The following is a 14,453-nucleotide window of genomic DNA, read 5'->3' as shown; positions in this document are numbered from 1 at the left end:
AGAACTAACCGTGATCGGGAATATCTTTCATATGAATTCAAATCTTTATGTGATAAAAAATGAGTTAAAATTATCAATTATGCCCACTCCGTAATAAAATGGTGTTGCCGAAAGGAGAAATATAACTCTTTTTTGATATGGTTAGGTCTATGATGGCTGAAGAAAATCTATCAATTTCTATTGGGGAGATTCTTTTATTACGGCCACTTATGCCCTTAACTGAGTGCCCTCTAATTTTTCATTCTATTCTATGTAAGTTATGGACAGGTCGCAAAATCGATTTAAGTCATCTTATATTGTGGGGTTGCACCGTTGTTGCTCATGATAACTCGAGCAGCTTTGGGAAACTACGCTTGAGAGGTAAAAAGAGTATTTTTTTAAGATACTCATGTGTATCAAAATGATATGTCATATTGGGAGAAAACAAAGAAGGTGAGTGACACAATTCGAATCACGAGATGTTGTCTTGGAGAATGAATTTCTTAAGGTAGGCAAAGTTGACCATGATCACACTTTGTATAGTTGACCATGATCACATTTTTTAGGAACAAGAATATGATCTAGTATTTCATAACGATTTAGATGATGTCGATCATATCTTAAGTGGGAGTATGAATCCTGACTCAAAAGATATGAGATATGTTAATCAAGATTCGAAATTGTGTCATACTAAAAGATAAATAACCGAACATCGAGTATCGAAGGCATGGCCCTTTTAATCACACCACATAATGAGGTGGAGCCTAGATATATCAATATGGCTCCTCTCATGCCCATAAAAAGTAGACAATTGGATTAAGGAAATTGGGAGGAAGTGGATGCTCAAAGTAAAGTTAAAGGCTAATGGTAGTATCGAAAGATATGAATCTCATTTGATCGTTAAAAGCTATAAACAACAAGAAGGGATAGATTTTGAGGAAACCTTCTCACTTATTGTGAGGTTTACATCAATAAGACTAATTCTAGCTATGATGATGAGTTTGTACCTGAAGCTATATTAAATGGATGTAAAGAATGATTTTCTAAATGGAGAAGTGGACAAAGAAATCTACATGGAAAAATGTGTAGGTTTCATCGAATAAGGTTATGAACGAAAGGTTTGCAATTTGATTAAATCAATTCATAGCCTTAAATAGTCTTCTAGAAAAACGGTACATTCTATTTCACAATGAAATGATATCGAATGACTTAAATCTAATTAAAAAATATCATGGTGTCTATATAAAGCGTTCTGAAAGTAAATTTTTCATCTTGTTGCTATTGTTTGGTGACGTCATGATAACTAGAAATAAGATTGGATTCGTAAACCAAGTCAAAGCTTGACCAAACTCGAGTTTTAAGATGAAAGATATGGGCGAATGAGCATATATTCTTGGAGTTAAGATGACAAAAGCTTGTTCAAAGAAATTATTGGTCTTGTCTCAACATACATACGTCAACAAGATCCTCAATCAATTCAATATGTGAAATTACAAACCCATAGATAACCCAATTAGAAATGGCATGACCCTTAGCACTGAAATGTATCCCCAAACACAACAAGAGATCGAATATATAGAAATGTTCCCTATGCTAGCATTATAGGTAGTTTGATATATGCCAAATTGTGTACAAGACCCAATATATGTCACTTCATTAGGATGGTGAGTAGATATGAGTCCAATCCTAAACAAGAACATTGTGATGTTGTGAAAAAGATACTAAGGTATCTCAAGAAAAATGTGGATATTCTTTATTTTTTATTAAGGAAGAGATCTTCACCTAAAAGGATACGAAAATGCAAATTGGATGGGAGACTTGGATGAAAGGAAATCTATGTCAAGCTATATTTTCTTACTATGAAAAGGTGTCATATCATGGAGTGAAAAGAAATAAATTTGTGTAGCTCTATCCACCATGAAAGTAGAGTATGTATCATATCTGTCTTTAGTTCAAGAGGCATTATGATTGAATAGATTCATGAATCACTTAAACTTTACTATATTATACTCATGTAGTAGTAACCAGTCATAGTCAATCTGTTATAGCTTTTACTGAAGATAAAAAAATTCCATAGAAATTCAAAGAACATAGAATTTAAGAATCATTATGTAAGAGATTTAATTGCATGAAAAGAAGTTATTATAAAGTATGTACCCACTCATGACATGGTAGCATATCCCCTTACTAAATCAATCACAGGAGATATTTATGTAAAACATGTTAGATCCCAAGATCTATGTCGGATCTAAACATACGTCTAGTTCATATATTTTTGAACACAATTACTCAATAGGGTTTCGAATTTTACAATACATGAGTGTGAATGTTATCTGTTAATATTTATTATTATATTATAATGCATGTCAGGTAGAGAAGTAACTCACTCACACGAGTGTTTACCCTTATTTTTTTCACATGGTGACAAGAATAAAGATGAGGATATTGTTTAACAAATTGAGTGCTTGTTCAATAATATAAGTCGTCTTGCCAAAATTATGAAAATGAATCATTAAAGTTCTAGATGATTAATACATGCAAAAGAGCGCCTATATATAAGATATTACATGTAATCTAAAAGGCGAGTTAAGAGTAACTTTAAGTCTTATGTCCTTATAGTCGGAAGTATTCCTTAAAGGAAGTGGACTAAGATTAGATGTTTAGAAACATCTGAAATGATGCTTTTTGTACACCATGTGTGCTTAGTGACAATGAGATAGAAAACATATCATCTCAATTTTTCTTAGCGTGAGACTCGTTTCACAGAAAATATGGTTTTCCAAAATTTTATTCTGAAAGTATAAAGTAATGTTGTTATCTCGGAAGGATGTTATGGCTTATTCGGTCTGGAAGGGACCAACTAGACAAGCGAGTTAGATTATGATGGAATGAGTATTGTAAGAAGGAAAGCTTTTTATATGTTCACATTCTAGAGTTTTTATGTTTCATTGTCGGGATAATTATGCACATATGTGTAGTTGTGATAATATAAAATTATAGACATAAAAAGAAATATATTGGATGTGATATGAAATCTAAGATAAAGCACACAACTTGTTACGATACGTGTTTAATGAAAATGCTAGATATTTACAACGAGTATATAATACTAGATATAATACATGTCAATCAAGAGGCTATATATTTTCAAGTAGTGTATAACACTAGAGCTTTAGAATATATGTCGGTTGCACGAACTATTTACGAGTATGAATGAGACAAGATAAAGAATATATTTTGTTGTGTGTAATTGAGCGATGTAAGAAATGTATTCGATCGAATATAATCCACTTGTAACTTAGATGGATCGGATCCATGTTATGTGTGTAATTAGGGTTTTCCCCAATTGCAAACTATAAATAGATAATTGTTCCCTCATAAGTCCATAACCTTAAGATCGAGAAGCCCTAACCTAATAGAAAGAGAAGCAAAAGTTGCTTTCCTCTCTCTCTATTCTATGCGCCGCCTCCTTTTCTCTTTCTCATTGATTACTCTTAGTTCGTGGAATCATCGCTTCTCCTCCCGAATAACTTCGACGTAGAAGTTGTGTGACCGGTATAATATGAGATCGTGGTTCGATTCTTCCGAAACATCAATTCAACGGTAATCTACGCTTCGAGAAATAACCCAATTACCCGTATTTTGTATTCGGATTTGTATATATGCTCAAAAACCCTTCAGTTTTTTTAATATGAGTTTTGGCGTGATTACCATAATCTCTCTTGCATGGGCTTGGAGTGGGTATTCCAGCAATATTAAACATTGGGCCCAAAGAAGGCCCATAGTGATCCATTTCACTTCGTACAAGTAATTTTAGCCCACATCTAAATTTCCCAATAGTCCGCTAACAGTCTTCTTCGAGAGCTTGATCTGCCACTTCGTGGTTCCACAAAACTGTAAGCAAGTTTCGAGCTTTCACTTTCGATCTCTGTTTTTGGGCGCTTAATTTTGAATTTCTGTTGCAAATTTATAGTTTGTGTATATGGTTGATGAATCACAAATCATTCTGCTAGAATGAAATTGTACTAGACTCTACATCCATCACCTGTTTGATAAAATGTCGCAATGAAATGTTTTGATTAGTTTGTAAATAATGAATGTTTTGGGTTGCTAACGATGATCTATAGGCATGTACATAAGTTTTTACATGGTTCAAAGTATTTGGTACGAAGGAAGAATGGAGTTCTCTGTTTGCATACGACGTCGTATCAAAATTTACGAGAATCCGAGGGAGAGACTTTGGGTTTTCAATGGTATGAGAAAGCATTCCCACATATAACCAAATTGACCCGCCAGTTACAGAATGTGGATTTGATTGATGGAAAATTAGTGAATATGAATGATGATTCGATTATAATTGATGATCGTATTGCTCAAAAGATGCTAACATTGAAATCACTTGTTAGGGTTTTCATTGGTTCTCCATTGGCTCAGCAAAATTTAAAGGAAAGTATTGAAGGATTATCAGATAATGTGATATGCAATCCTGTTGGTTGTTTTGGGAAACCAAGTGAAAGGGATTCCATGATTGTGAGTTCACTAACCAAAGTAAGTGATTTCCTAAATGTAACTGCTCAACAAAAGAAAGTGGTGCGATTCACAATAGCCCCACAGGTATCGCATCATCGGATATGGGTGGGTGCGCTTAAGGAGATACTAAATGGCTTGAAGTTGGAGATCGATGAATTATCTGTTAAAGGAAGTAGCATGGAGGAGCAGATAGTTCATAACTGTTTGAAGTTCTTAGCTGATACAGACAATTCAGATTATGAATCCACTTCATGGATGCAACTTGGAGCCCCGAAAAGTGATAATTCGCGTAGTTCTGCGACATGGGCAGATCTTCTTGAAATGTTCGATGATTTGATTCGATGTTTGGGAAACGAGAAGGGGTTATTTTATCATGTGTCGAAGCTTGAAGTGATGAAAGAAGGGTTAGCTCAGATCAAGGATGTGTTGGTTGATAAAGGTATTGGATACAAGGAGTCTCGGTTCCAAGAAAGTCTGGTCCAGAAGAAGCTATCCAAGACATTGGGGCACTCGTCACGCTGTTTGTTCACACTTTTATTGTATTACCTCTATGGACATGTTAGAGACATTGAAGTTGATTTATGTGGTGGGATTTACAGTAGTGAATGTGGGACTAAGTTTTGCTTGTACATGGGAAGGATTTTAACTTCAGATGACGAGGGGATGGTGTGGAATGGGGTGAAGCAGTTGCAGAGGGCACTTGGGCTATACAAGTTTGTATGGGAAACTGCTGGAATGAAAGGAGTTCTTGAACTGCAAGGCCATCTATGGTGCGTTGGAGCCAAGGATAGGACACTTTCGTATAGGGGAACCTCGTTCATTGTACATGGTATCAGTTTTTGAGAAACTGGAATCAAAGAAACAACTCATTTGTAAGTTTAATATTTATAAAATGAAATTTGATTGTGTTTCTTGTTTGAATTCCTTTTGTTTGTTAGATTTATCAATGCCGGCCAAACACTTAATTTATGCACGAGCATCGAACTTATGAAAATGTTTTCAGTATGATCATAAAAGATCAATCTATGCTTGAAAATATCTTTATTCTTTTATTTTAGTGTCATTGTAGTTATAAACTCTACACTACGGCCAATAAAAAACCCGAAAAGTCAGGTTCACATGTCATCTCTTGCACCAGCCATATCAAACTAATAAGAATACCATGTTGTGTATAAGTCAGTAATGTCAAACAATATCTTAGGACAAAAATGGGTTCTATCTACACTTACAAAATCCGTAAGACTGAACCGAGTTCATTTTATTTTTCGATTGTGTAGTCTCCCAATAGTGATACATTCAAATTAGGATTGAGAAAACTCAATAGTGGTCTCTTTTCAGCCTCTTATTGGCTGGATTGTGGAATTGACTTCAATTGCGCTAAAATAAACCGTAATGAAATATTGGCCAAGTCCCATGTCAATCTGAAGTTACTGCTTAAATTGAAAAGCCTGTTAATTAGATGTGGATTCCTTCCTCTATTTATCTGAATTGTTGCCAAACCTATGCTATCAAACCTGTATCACAGAACACACAGTTTGTATGAAAGTGAGTAGAAGAAGAATACTTGCTGCAATGACCGAAATGGTTGCCCACGGACTGTTGAAGTAATTGTTTTTCAACGTTGCCTGCCACCGGACTTTGCAGTAGGCATTCAGGTCTTCAGATAGAACAGAGTAATAGAATACATTAGAATCATAAAATATTTCCTTGGCAAGGTTGTTGAAAAGCATTGCTGCTTCTGTGTTATTAGCCACCATGTTTTCCATAATTCCGCAGTTAACGAGTAATTCGATATCATCAGCGGTGTTGATGAGGCTGTCCATGATGACAATATAGTCACTTACATATGAAACCTCGCAATGACACTGCTCAAACGCTATGAGATTTCGGAAAAATGCTTCGGTCATCTCAGTCACTGATATACATGGTATTTCCAGAACTCCATCACTGAACTGTATATCCATCAAATGTTTGCTTTCTGCTACCTTAAATCGGACTCCAGCCTCATAAAGCTCGGTTAAGGTTCTCGTCTTTTCGAACTTTGTTGTCTTTTTCGGTGGTTGCCTTGGTTTGAACGGTCGGTGACAACGCCTCAGGAAATCAACAAAATTCCTCACTTCAGAACTTTTCATGGTACGAAATGTTCGTGCTAGTCGCATAAACGAGTTGAAGTAAGCATGAGTCAGCTCAAGAATGGTAGGCCATTTGATCAATATCGAGACTGCTCTGCTCTCGGCAAAGTCCAATACATCCCTAAGGATAAAGTAAGGAAGCTGATTTTCGATCAACAGCATGTCGCGATATATATCGAACATAAGTCCCGATCTATTATAGATGCACTCAATGGCACATGTTAACTGTGGGAAAGCTCTTGCCAACAACATATCAATAATGAAGGTTGAATCAACAATGATCATTTGAACAAATTCATCACTGGTAAGCCGAATCGTCTCAGAATAACAATTACGTACTGTTTCCTCTCGATCTTTAATAAATTTTACTAGATCATCTAACTTTACCTTGTTCTGATGCAGAAAATTCTGTAAATGCCTCCATTTGTGCTTCTAAACCATTCTTGCCATGGTGAAAAGGACCAATCGAAACTAGCCGAGGCGTGTAGGCATTCTCGTTTACATCGCGGAGTTTCTTCGGAACTCGATAAATACAGCGGTCAGAGGATACAGGAGATAAGTTTCCCAGCCTTCTCTTCATAGAAAGTACCAACTGATCAGCTTGATGATCCTCTATATGAACTGAGACAAAATTGCTTCTTTCTCTATGAATTTCCATGATAACCAAATGGAAAAAACTAAGCAATATCAAAGCCAAGAAAGAAGATGTCAATGACGCGATCCAGGATTCACGGGTGTTTGGGTGCTTAATTGAAATTTTTTGGGGCCTTTGTTCAAAAAAATTAAAGCTCCATATACAGGTCTAATGGAATTTTCCGGCGACCAGTTGATGCTCAAGCCCCCTCCCAACTCCCGACCCCTTGATCCGTCCCTGATTATTTCAGTTGAGGCACTGATTGAGTTTTGCTGAAGGTAATGTGGTGACAGGCAGGAAACCACAATGGAAGAGAATAAATTGTTAACGTCTGCTAACTTTTTTAGTCAACTGTTTGTAGTCTCTTCTTCTGTCTGTTTTATGGGATAATTTCCAAATTTACCCTTAACGGAAAGTGTAGGTTTGACCATAATGTTGTTAGAGAAGTGCAGATTTAACTATAGTGTAAGAAATCATACAAATTTACTTCTAACTTTTCCAAGTAAGATCGATATTAGCTCTACGTTACCGAAAATCACTTCTAACTTTTCCAAGTAAGATTGATATTAGCTCTACGTTACTGAAAATTTGAAAATGCCGGTTTGGCTTTTATTTAATTGTCAATTTGGACATTCCAAACATCAATCATATCTAAAGATATTTAATATATAGCTAATAACTAAGTTGGTTAAATATGGGTTAATCACAATTTTTTTTGTCAAAGTGTTCAAAATGTTTTTAAAAAAACTAATGTAGTTATAAATAACAACTAAAAATGTATGAATTGTTTCGGTTTATTGACAATCTTATTTGGAATGTCGAACATGATAGGCAAATAACTGTTAAATTAGAATGTCAGATATAACAGGTAAATAACTGTTAAATTAGTTTGTTGATCTTGCTTCAAATATATATTATGTTGTACATGATGACCACGTAAATTTGGTCATTCACCGTTAGATCTAGGCGGATTAAATATAAGCCTTAGGATGTTTTGAATCTCCACCTTATGATTTTAATCCGTCTAGATCTAACGGTGAATGATCAAATTTACGTGGTCATCAGGATCCATATGAACGCAACTGGTTGTACATTAGGCGAAATCTGCCATTCCTAAAAAAAAATTGTTAGGATGAATTTTTTTTCTTTATTCCTTGTTTTATTCTTATTTATTTGTCCGCTTCCAAACCACTTTGGGCCGTCATCAAAGAAAGGTATCTATTTTATTCCTATCCAATATAATATTTGTTTGACCGTAAATAAGAGAGAGTCAATAATAATGATTTTTTTATTTGAATTTAATGTTATAATAATGTATATATGAATTTAGGAGTAGTAAATTAATGTTTATAGGCCTAATAAGCCAATGAGGGTTGGTCCGAGTGGTAAGGCGTTGAACCTCTGCTTGACAGGTTTGAGTTTTGATTCCCATTACGTTAAAATTTAGCCTTCATTGCTAGGTAGACCTATTTAAAGTTGTCTATTTTTGTGATTTTGTCTCCACAACTTAAGTACAACCATTTCAATTCTCCGAAAGTGAGGTAACATGTCTCTTATTTTTAACCAATTTGGAGGAAGCTTTATACCACTCGGTTTTCGGTTGATTTTTTTCTTTCAAAAAATTTTATTCTTTCTTAGAATATATTTTACAATAGCCTCCCTAAACTCATGCACACTTTCATCCAGAAAGGTTACGTTGCAAATTTTTATAAAAAGAAAAACCACATTGCATTATATGAAAATGCATCCAAAGGCAAGTGGTCTTCACGGGTTAACATCTTCTTCGATTGATTAAAAATAAGAGAGGTGTTGTGTCACTGTTAGGGAGTTGGAGTGACTAATGGATTGTCCCTTAAGTTTGGGAGGCAAAGTGACAAAAAATAGACAGTTTTAGAGGTTCCGTAGGTTTAGGCCATGTTTATATATAGGGGTTGAATGCATTGTTGGTCACTGAAATATATGATTGTCTCAAAATGGAAATTCAACTTCGATTTGTCTCAATAAAATAACTCAATTTTGAGTTTTTTCTCAATTAGGGAACTCAGGCGTTTTCAGTGATACATCAACATAAATCAACTCAGATATCTGACCAAAACGACATATGGAATCCATATATTTGTCATCTGGCAACCATGTTAATTTCGGAAAAACAAAACAAAACTTAATTTTTTTCATAAAAATAACTGACACATGGCTGCTATGTGTGGTTTCAGTCAGAAATCCGTGTTGACTTATGATGTCGTTTCAGCCATGGCATCATGCTGATGCTTTTTAATCACTGAACTTGGCGGAGTTTTCTAATTGAGATAAAACTTAAAATTGAATTATTTTACAGACACAAATTGAAGTTGAGTGACCATTTTGAGACAATCATATAAGTTCAATGACCGGATGCATTTAACCTTTATATATAGTTCAGAGTTTACGTGTTCATGAATGTATTAGCCCAACTTGGGTAATGGAGAAGAATGCTCTCTATAGCTTAAAAGGAGCTCACTAAGCAGATTCTCAGAATGCTACAACTTTTGGAATCACAAGTTTCATCTCACTGTTGTATCTTCAAGCTTCCATCTCGACTTTGACAAGTAAATCCAGAAGCGTACGCTCCAGAAGTTATTTCGATCGGTCTTTTTCTCCATGGCGACGAAAGGCTGCAGAGATTAGAACAGTATAAGTTGAGATATCTTGCGGAATTCGTAGATAGATCGATAGCAAACTTGTGTTGCTTCGTTCATGCCATAAAACACGAGGAAGATCGAATCTGAAGTTGTTATGCTGAAACCATTTGACTAAGTAGTGATGATTCTGATAGACTCTAGCTTTCGTCGTCATCAAATATTTTAGGTCATGTTCTTTATTACTTAATTTTCAGTATTAGTAATTTCAGTTCAGTAATTTATCATTATTTATTTCTTTATAATTTCTCAAACGTCGTCATGGAACTGGAGGCCTACTATGAAGTTGTTTAGCACAGTTGGAACGCGTCTTTTGTTCGTGATTATTTCCGCAATCCATGGCTGAGTGCCTCAATAATTGCAGCAATTCTGCTACTTCTACTCACTCACTCTCACACAAACTGTATCTTCTGTACTTGCGTTGTTCATGTAGCTTTCATGCTTCTAAATATGTAAAGTTGCATTCATATCAGAATTCAAGTCTTTGAGTTGAGGCATGTGTTGTTAACATTATGCTACGATAACAGAGCAGTAATTTATAATTTTGCGGGTTCGATGCGATTCAGTGTATTTAAAACACACTTTACTAATACAATTCGGTCACTGCTTTATTTTTTTTTTACAAGAAACCGCTCCTAAGACTTGAACCCGTGACCTCTCGGTCACACGACAACAACGTTTACCGTTGCGCCAAGACTCGTCCTCAAAAATTATAAGTGGATAGTCGGCTCTAATACAAATTGTAATAACATGCTCCAACACCATGTATACATTATCCGCTTTGGTCCGAGTCTCATTCCTTAGACCTCACATCTTTAAAAAACGTTATTAGAAACAAACCTTATTGATATAGCTCTGTCACTCCTTCATTTCCGATGTCGGATTAGTTCATTCTTGCATTGATCGTCGTCTTTAGACCGCTCCTTTCTCAAACATTCCATCCCAATATCATCCCATAAAAAACGGGTCGGACAATTTTCTGCTTTTCCCTTCACGATTATTTTATTCCCTCTCAAAGGGAAATACGAAACCTAAATGCACATTTAGCTTGCATCAACTACCAAAGCTTGTAAATCTTTTAGACAAAAAATAGCAGGTCAGTGGTAAGTTTTTCGTTTTAAAGTATTGAACACAAGCTTCGTGTATTATGACACATTCCTCGGTGTCTAATCAACAAACTCCGCAGAATTCACAAATGAAACCATTTTCTCAAACGGTTTTTGCAAAAACACATCTGGTTTCAACTCATCAACTATGATGGAAAAGTAAAACAAAATCATTTTACTTCCGGGTGTTCAACTCATTTCAGCTTCGATTTCGAAGAACTTTGCAGAGGCTTTGCAATGGGTCGAGCTGGGGCACTTCTTGCAGCCTTCTTCATATCATACTTCACAGATGAAAATGCACAGATCAAGGCAAGCAACATTGTAGGGTAGACAAACACAGGTTTAGAAGGATCTGTATTTGCCGGCTTTCCGAGGATCCCTTCCTTAACAAGGCCCCAAATCACTAAAAGTGTGCCAAACATGCTCATCCTACCCGGTTTTAGAATGCCCACAAGTGCTCCTGCCACAGAAAAATAACTTCCTGCTAGAACCTGGAAGAAGAAAGATCAAGATAAATAGCCAAACAGTGAAATTGAAAGGGGAAGCTGGAAAAGGGGACTAATCACACTCATGGTCCTCCTATCAGAAATGGAACACAATTTCCATAACTTGAGAAACCCCTTGTAGTTCGACGTTTGTTTCTTTTGTTGTCTGGAAATTAGCAAACCCATTTGCCAGAGGTGTCACTTGGGTTTCTTGTGTCCCTAATCCTCATGTTAAAAGACTAGTGACTTGAAACCCATGTGGTATCTCCGGGAAATGAATTCACTGATTCAGTCAAAAGGACCACAAAAGAAACGTAAGTCAAACGCTGAGGGGATTCTCATTAAGGATTAAAGTGTTATGACAATTTTGTTTCATATCTGATAGTTCGAGGACAATGGATGCAATTATGAAAAGGGTCATAATGTAAAAGCAAAATAGCTCACACTCACAGGCACATCAAGAACCTATTAAAGACTGGCTAATTTACTAGATCAACTACACTGGGATCCAATGAACTAGAATTTCCAGTAACATATATAAGAAAAAAATACAGAAACTATAGGTTTTGACATTAGTTACAGACAGACCATTCCATACGGAAAAGGCAATTGAGACTATTTTCACTAAAAAAAACTTTTTGGCAATCAGCTGATCTATGAGAAATTGTCAATTCTTATTTTCCCAACTTTACAACCATACTTAAGGTGACAATTTCTGATATGACAACATGATTTTCAGAGACACCCCAACATACACGACATGATTGACACGATAGTCATTTTCTTGGCTTTTATATCATATATATCGTATATAATATGTAGATAACATAACACAAATTGTCACCTCTCTTAAAATGCTTACTATACAAAAAGAAAGTAATGGCATAGTTCCATCTTTAAGGAAAACTGCAATAGTCAAAGACTCTCTTTAAAACATTTTTCGTGTAAACATACCATATAAAAAGTAAACACATAAATAAGAAGAGACACGGGAGATTGAATAGAAGAAAACCTCTAACCGCTGGAGATCCGTTACAGCAGGAGCTTCTTTCACACTGGTCAAGTTATATATAGATAGCAGATTGTCCCATGTTGGAATAGTCATGTTCCTTACAACACCATTTGCAATAGCACCAGGATAGAGAAGAGCTTTAACAACAGTACCAGGAAAGATCTCACTTGCAATCAGTTGGGAAGATGTAACATGAATTGGTGTTGAACACATGCCGGATCTGCAAGGCACCCTATACAAGTAAAAGTAGAAATAATTACTCTAACGTTACCCTTTCAAAATTACATATTCCCTTCACCTACTTCTTCCACTCGGTAAAATAAGTTTGATTCACAAAGGTCACTAAACTTCATTTCCTTTCAAAGAAATCACTAAGCCACAAAAAAAAAAAAAAAAATCTAAAAATGACATCTTTATCCGACTTGGTGCTTAGCTGGCATATACTCAATTGTTCTTTTATGTCCGTCAACATTCCAGTGCACTTTTATACACAAATTGGCTCTGATTGACTTATTGAAATCAGAAGTGAAGTTCAATGGTTTTATTGAAAAAAAATGAACTTCACTAAACAGATCCCAAGTTTCAATGACCGTTGTTGCAATTTGCCCATTTTCCACTATAGCAGCAATGGACCCTTGCTAAAATCAGAGACAGACACTTTAAAACCAAAATCAATTTGATGTAAAACGCAAAGTTAGGTCCATACTTTCAAATTTTCAATTTCAGAGTTTCAGTACTTAGATCTATTTAGGGGCTTAGGTATTCCTCAACTTCCCTATACTTGAGAATTCAATTCAAGTAGTAGACTCTAGATGTTTCTAGGTCTGCAAGTGAATCCAGCCATAAACTATCTATAAATTCGGCTTTGATCAGTTGCTCAGCTAGTAACAGTATCAACTGATCCCCTTTACTATACTACAATTTGATAATTTTGATTTACTAATCGATTAGAAAAACAAGGATTCAACATGGAGTCAGCGGTAAATTCAACAACAATTGAACAATCAGGAGCTAAAACAAAAGCTAAGATTCTAGAAAAAGCAGTAAAGAAGAGCAAATGAAGACGTGGTATGAACAAGTACCTGAAAAGAGGAACCTGGAGAAAGATAAGGAAGAAATAGATTCGAGCTGCTATTGAAGGAAGATCTTTCACCCATTTCCTCGACGCTGCTGGTATTGTTGTGGTTGTTGATTGTGGTGCTGTTGTTGATGATTTCGCCATTAATGAGAACGAGAGAAGAGAGTACGGTAGTAGCAGCGCAAGAACCGAGGGGAGGGAGGGAGGGAGAGAGTATGGATCTGGTGCGTATGCGCCCACTGGAACTTAGCGTCTTATTCGTATTTTATTTTTTAAATATTGGTTATTTTGGAATGACTCGATCGTGATTGAGTTCGTGTTCATAATCATCCGGTTAGTTTCCATTTCATATAATACTACAAAGATATCCATGCTTTACTTCGGGAAAGAAATAACGTATTAATTTTTATTAAATTGATTTGTATTTTAACCACTTGAACCACGTGATTGGTAGTAGTAAAGTTATGTTTCTAGTTATAATAGATATATAATAACTAAAAATACAAAGGTTTTTTACACTGAACGCCTACTTAACCAAATCAATATCCGAACTTAAAAACCTGACAGTCTAAAAATTAAAAACAGCTAGCACAAGAATTAAATTATGTCAATAATTTTGTTCTTGGTTGAAGGATTGGACTGGGTTGAGAAAACTTTTAAAGTAGAAATTTTTAATAAGATCAAACTCGAAGTAGTAGTAATAATAAGAAATTCCAATTCGAGTTATAAAATTATGATAAAATTAAGGAGCGCATTTATGTAAAAGTAAATTATTAATATTAGTAGTAGTGTTCGTTGGAAATTGCATAACCAAATAAATGA

General features: G+C 35.4%; 3 protein-coding genes across 5 annotated transcripts; 1 reads left to right on the top strand and 2 right to left on the bottom strand.

Annotated features, from left to right (window-relative positions):
* The first annotated feature begins 3,829 nt into the window (after positions 1–3,829).
* On the top strand, positions 3,830–7,777 carry LOC136203656 (uncharacterized). 3 transcript variants are annotated; one of them, XR_010674937.1, is made up of 3 exons: positions 3,830–5,381; positions 6,311–6,945; positions 7,044–7,777. XR_010674937.1 is itself a non-coding variant. In XM_065994860.1 (2 exons), exon 1 carries the CDS (start codon positions 4,096–4,098, stop codon positions 5,350–5,352), a length of 1,257 nt encoding a protein of 418 aa, XP_065850932.1. In that variant the 5' UTR covers positions 3,830–4,095; the 3' UTR covers positions 5,353–5,381; positions 6,286–7,777. The 3 variants fall into 3 exon arrangements, 1 of the variants encoding a protein (XP_065850932.1); XR_010674936.1 differs by having other exon boundaries at positions 6,286–6,945; XM_065994860.1 differs by having other exon boundaries at positions 6,286–7,777.
* Positions 6,018–7,299, bottom strand: LOC136203655 (UPF0481 protein At3g47200). Its single transcript, XM_065994858.1, is given in 2 exon segments — positions 6,018–7,074; positions 7,076–7,299. Coding segments are annotated over 2 exon segments (1,281 nt in total).
* Positions 7,778–11,047: 3,270 nt separating the features above from the next.
* Positions 11,048–13,867, bottom strand: LOC136204189 (uncharacterized). Its single transcript, XM_065995386.1, has 3 exons — positions 13,636–13,867; positions 12,554–12,785; positions 11,048–11,547 (listed from the first exon to the last, which is right to left on the bottom strand). The coding sequence occupies exons 1-3, from the start codon at positions 13,773–13,775 to the stop codon at positions 11,251–11,253; spliced, it is 669 nt and encodes a 222-aa protein (XP_065851458.1). The 5' UTR covers positions 13,776–13,867; the 3' UTR covers positions 11,048–11,250.
* Between the last annotated feature and the right edge of the window lie 586 nt (positions 13,868–14,453).

Source organism: Euphorbia lathyris, chromosome 8 (assembly GCF_963576675.1).
Source record: "Euphorbia lathyris chromosome 8, ddEupLath1.1, whole genome shotgun sequence".
Taxonomy (NCBI): Eukaryota; Viridiplantae; Streptophyta; class Magnoliopsida; order Malpighiales; family Euphorbiaceae; genus Euphorbia; species Euphorbia lathyris.
This window is presented reverse-complemented; position numbering and strand designations above follow the sequence as displayed.